This window comes from Malus sylvestris, chromosome 11, assembly GCF_916048215.2.
Source record: "Malus sylvestris chromosome 11, drMalSylv7.2, whole genome shotgun sequence".
Lineage (NCBI taxonomy): Eukaryota > Viridiplantae > Streptophyta > Magnoliopsida > Rosales > Rosaceae > Malus > Malus sylvestris.
In genome coordinates, this window is record NC_062270.1 from 16,926,852 (window position 1) to 16,931,341 (window position 4,490).

The window sequence follows — 4,490 nt, forward strand, 5'->3', positions numbered from 1 at the left end:
TTATTTCTACTAGTGGTCGCTCTCTTGCTCTATCAAGGAGATTTCTCTTGGTTGTGGTCGCTCTTTCTCTTTGAAATGAAAGTTTTTGTAGTTGTGGTCGCTCTCTCACTTTATTGATTAGTACCTTTACTATATTTATGCCTTATTGCTCAAATTTGAATTTCAGAGCAACGACTTTGTTTAAATCTGAGGCAAAACAGGCTATAAGGAGGAAGCTCAACATTTGTTGGAGGTGACTCATAACATTACTTCTTTGTCAGCGATTACAAGATCATTAAAGGATGGTGCAGTCTTTTCCTTTTGATGCCTTTGCAGTAGTTCTCCAACTCACAAAATTTAGTCCTCATGAGTGTTAATCTTTACGGTTGGTTAAATTTAGTTGAACCTCGTGTTAGCTAATTAGATCACCCAACAAGTCGCTAATATTGTCCTTATTGGTTGGTATTTCATTTGCTCAATTCCAGGAATGTACTTCCAAGTGCCACAATCTTTTTATCTCAAATTCTCTAAACAAATACCTCTACACTTCCTTTTCTCAACGAGATCGTTTCCCGGTTACTAACATATCATTAAAGTACTCAACCAAGGCAACCTTATATTTAGGCTTCAAGAACGTGTGATCAAAATTGCTTTGTTTGTAGCTGGATGCATTCATCGATTTAATGAATCTCCGAAATCATGTCTAGGAGATAGCAATATATACAACATATATGTACACTAATAGTACTAACCTTGAGAAGCCATTGAAACGAAGCAAATGGTGAACCGCAAACAGTAACAACAAGAAAAGATCTTCCACTCTCTCTACATACCTTATACACTCCTATATCGGGTAGAGTGGTGTGCTAGAATGTTGTGTATGAGAATGTGGACCTAAGAGTGACATTTATAGGTGAGAGTACTCGATTTATGGCCCATAAAGAAAGAGCAATACGTATATTTAACACCTATAAAATCCATGACCTAATAGGATAGATATTCCCATTAATTATAGCTTTTACCACACCGTCATGTAATTCGGGATAATAATTATTACTTCCTATCTTGTATCCTTAATCAATAGGGCTCCTAATAAATGTAAGCCCCACAGAAATCTTACATCTAACCTTCTCAACCCATGATTTTCGTCATTGAGCACGAGGCGTCGCAGTGGTGGCGTACTCGTACCATAATGCGCAACCATGTTAGCTTACAATTTATACTTACAACTTAATAACACCCTGCGGCTACACGCCCAAGCTTTTCTCCTGGTCAGAGAATAGGTTTCGAGCCATGGACAGGGCAAAACAAAGGATGCAAAGACAGACAGAGTCGACATATAACAGGGCAAAACCTTTGTTAGAATAAAATCCACGACCAAAAGAGGGCAAAGTTACAGCACAAAACATTATCAGTTGCATAAAATAAACTGTCGAAAATAACGGAGACAAATGTATGGCCCTCAAGGGAAAAATAAAACGACGGATATGGTCACCATACAAAATGAAAAAGACAAAAGTTTTCCCTAACATCACAAAAAAGGTGAATACTTGTGCCTCCATGACCGAAAACTAACATCTTTCCCGTTTAAGTATTGGTGGCTCTGGTGTAAATCTGCTGGCTAGCATGAGCAGCTATCAGCCTAATGGAACCCCTTGCCATCAAATCCTTAATTGCACGGCGAGCCAAGGATCCATTTATCTGAAAAAACAAGAAAAAAGAAATAAACTTTAGTTACTTTAGCATCAGCTAAAGTTAACGACCACTTCATCGACCAATAGGTTAAAGACGTGCAAATTGTTATACAATCAGCAACTGAAAACACAATGCAATATATGTAGAGAAACTAAACCTTCATTTGTAATCCAATATCATTATAAAAGCTACACGTAGAGTTTAAGCATAATGGGCTAGTTCTCAGGAACAATCGTTGGGACAGTACAAAAAAATAATTTTTTTACTTTAACAAGTGCCTATGTATGCTGCATGCATATGAAGAATTTGAATTTTAATCACCATAAACGTTTATGCCCCCCATGATGATCCTCAACTACAATTTGAGTATAACATGGGAGAATATCTGTATACAAGTTTCTCAGTTGACAATCAGTAATAACAACAGATGTGATGTGATGTGGTGTGATGTGATGAAAAGTGAGAAGAAAAGAATCATAGATGCAATGAACTGAATTATAATGCTTTCCATCAGTCCCCGGATTTGAAAGAAAACAGAACCCTACCAACCAAAGTGTGAAATAAACAGTCCAAAAGCCGAGAGATGTTGAAAAACAAAAAGAAAAACCTAGCACAGGAAGAATAGAAAATTGGAGGAGAGTATGAGGTATGGAAAAGGATGAGGAGCTGCTTAAGCACTGAAAAGGAAAATTGATATACTGCAACATAATACAAGGTCCCCTGATATTCTATTAAAACGAAGGACATTAAGTTAAATCATGACAGCCCAAATCAAGCCTGATAGTTTAAAGCTTATAATTCACTGGTGTCGGGTATTTTAAGAAACAATCAGTTAGAAAACTTTCCTAATTGATTCTAGCAGAGAGCAAGTATGCAGGAAAGAACAAAGTAACAGAAGTCATAAGACTGAGGGGATAAATAACCTCAATATGCAGCACAAATTACAGCTTGCCTAAGACAGACTTTAAGCTACATAACAAACACAACATAACTATCCAATTATATTGAGTAATTGCGCAGGTATTGTTTGACATGTAAAAATGTGAATCATGATTGTGAATAGAAGTGAAGCACAGCAACAATTGAAACAAGTTTACATCCATTATGTGTATTTAGTGAGAAATCAATCATGCCCTTAAATAGAACAGGATGAAACCAACAATTTGGAACAAAGCCTTTTACAAAGTTGAAAATTTATTTACATTGAAAACCTACAATCGTTTAAAGAAACAGAACTAACAAAGAGTATACCAAATATGCAATACAATGTAAGTAGATAGATAGATACATTGTGCCAAAGAGATAAAAGAATGAACTTGTAAAGATCATAGATCACTTTAATCACTTCATCAATGCCCGCAGTACCTTTTCGTCAATAGGTTTACCAAAAAACTATAAATCCATTATGACAATTAAGATTAGATAACCATTATGTAACTCAAACATATACTTAGACTTCCAAAATAAGGGACATTTATACAGACTAACAACTCCCTATGTAAACAACCATCGTCGTACCCAGTGCACAAGGCTTCCGCTAAGAAAAATGAAGTCGGACTTGGAATCATACCCTTAGTCTGTCAGACAAGATAGAAGGAGTAATGAGCTTGTACTTCGGAACTTCGGAAAGCAGCTTGTCGTAAGTCCCCTGATCAAACAAAACCATGTTGTTCACCTTCTCCTTTTGCTTTCCCTTGCTCCACTTCTGTCAATCCATCAAAGTTTTAAAAAAAAATGAGAAATTCCTCACACATTTTCACACACAAAAATCAATGAGAGAAAAACAACTCATGTAATGTTTCCCAAACAATCAAACAAAAGCCCCAAATATTAGAGAAATGGATTCTGGGTAGGAAATACAAAGAGACCTTCTTCTTCTGCTTGCCTCCGCCAGACTTGGCAGGCTTTGAGGACGGTGGGGGAGCCTTATCCTTCTTGGGAGCCTGTAAGAACAACAAGTACAAGAAATTAAGCGACGAGTCTACAAAATTCGAAGACCAAAAATGTTGCATTCAGGTTTTTTGTAAGCATTAGAAGGGAAATGAAGAGACTTTGGGGCTCGGAAGAGACTTTGGGGCTCGGAAGAGATAAAATTACCATGGCGATGAGGGTCGCAGGATTCGCAGGGGTTGCAGGGCTCTGGAGTCAATGTGGAGCAAGAGACAGCCGTCGGACGGAGACGTAGAGTTAGGGTTTTGATAAGAATCGCAAAGAAATAGAGTTCGGGCTTGGTAGGGTTTTTAAGAGCAAATAGTCCCAAAACCCACTTCACCCCTAAAATAGGCCGGCCCAAAGTCCACCCCAGCTTCCAGGCCAGCGCAGAATGGATAGGGGGAGAAATCGGCCCATCTGACGTCATACTGACATCAACCACAGGCTAAGTCCTTTTTTGTGGTTGACGCATTGGATATACGCAAGCGTGGAAGCGCATTCCCGCAATGAAAAAAAAATTGTAAAAATTGTTTAAAAATACAAAAAAACTAAACAACTTTTTTTTTATATAAATACCTAACCATCTTTCACAAAAGTTGTAATTTTAGGAAGGGGTGTGATATCCACCCACCCTTTTTTACTTCTCACACACCCCTCTAATTTTCGGTCATCGGATAGGATGAATTGAAGAAGATCAACGAACAGAAATTAACAATGGTGTGTGAAAAGTAAAATAGGATGTGTGGATAGCACATCACTTTTAGGAAATGACACGTGGAGTAACAAGATTGATTAAAAATTTATCCAAAATTAAAAATAATTTTTTTTATTATTTTATAAAAAAAATTAATAATATTTTAATACGAATTGACTAGACTCTTGCC

General features: G+C 37.1%; 1 protein-coding gene across 1 annotated transcript; it reads right to left on the reverse strand.

The window, feature by feature from the left end:
- Nucleotides 1-1,319: 1,319 nt before the first annotated feature.
- Nucleotides 1,320-3,935, reverse strand: LOC126591440 (40S ribosomal protein S25-like). The gene is made up of 4 exons (XM_050257115.1): nt 3,772-3,935; nt 3,543-3,617; nt 3,245-3,379; nt 1,320-1,680 (listed from the first exon to the last, which is right to left on the reverse strand). The coding sequence occupies exons 1-4, from the start codon at nt 3,772-3,774 to the stop codon at nt 1,567-1,569; spliced, it is 327 nt and encodes a 108-aa protein (XP_050113072.1). The 5' UTR covers nt 3,775-3,935; the 3' UTR covers nt 1,320-1,566.
- Nucleotides 3,936-4,490: the final 555 nt, after the last annotated feature.

What these genes read in the sequence shown, in the direction of transcription:
- LOC126591440 (XM_050257115.1), bottom strand. An exon ending in GAGGCAAGCAGAAGAAGAAG is followed by an intron (nt 3,380 to 3,542) that starts GTCTCTTTGTAT and finishes ATGGATTGACAG; the next exon opens with AAGTGGAGCAAGGGAAAGCA. An exon ending in TCTTGTCTGACAGACTAAGG is followed by an intron (nt 1,681 to 3,244) that starts GTATGATTCCAA and finishes TTGTTTTTTCAG; the next exon opens with ATAAATGGATCCTTGGCTCG.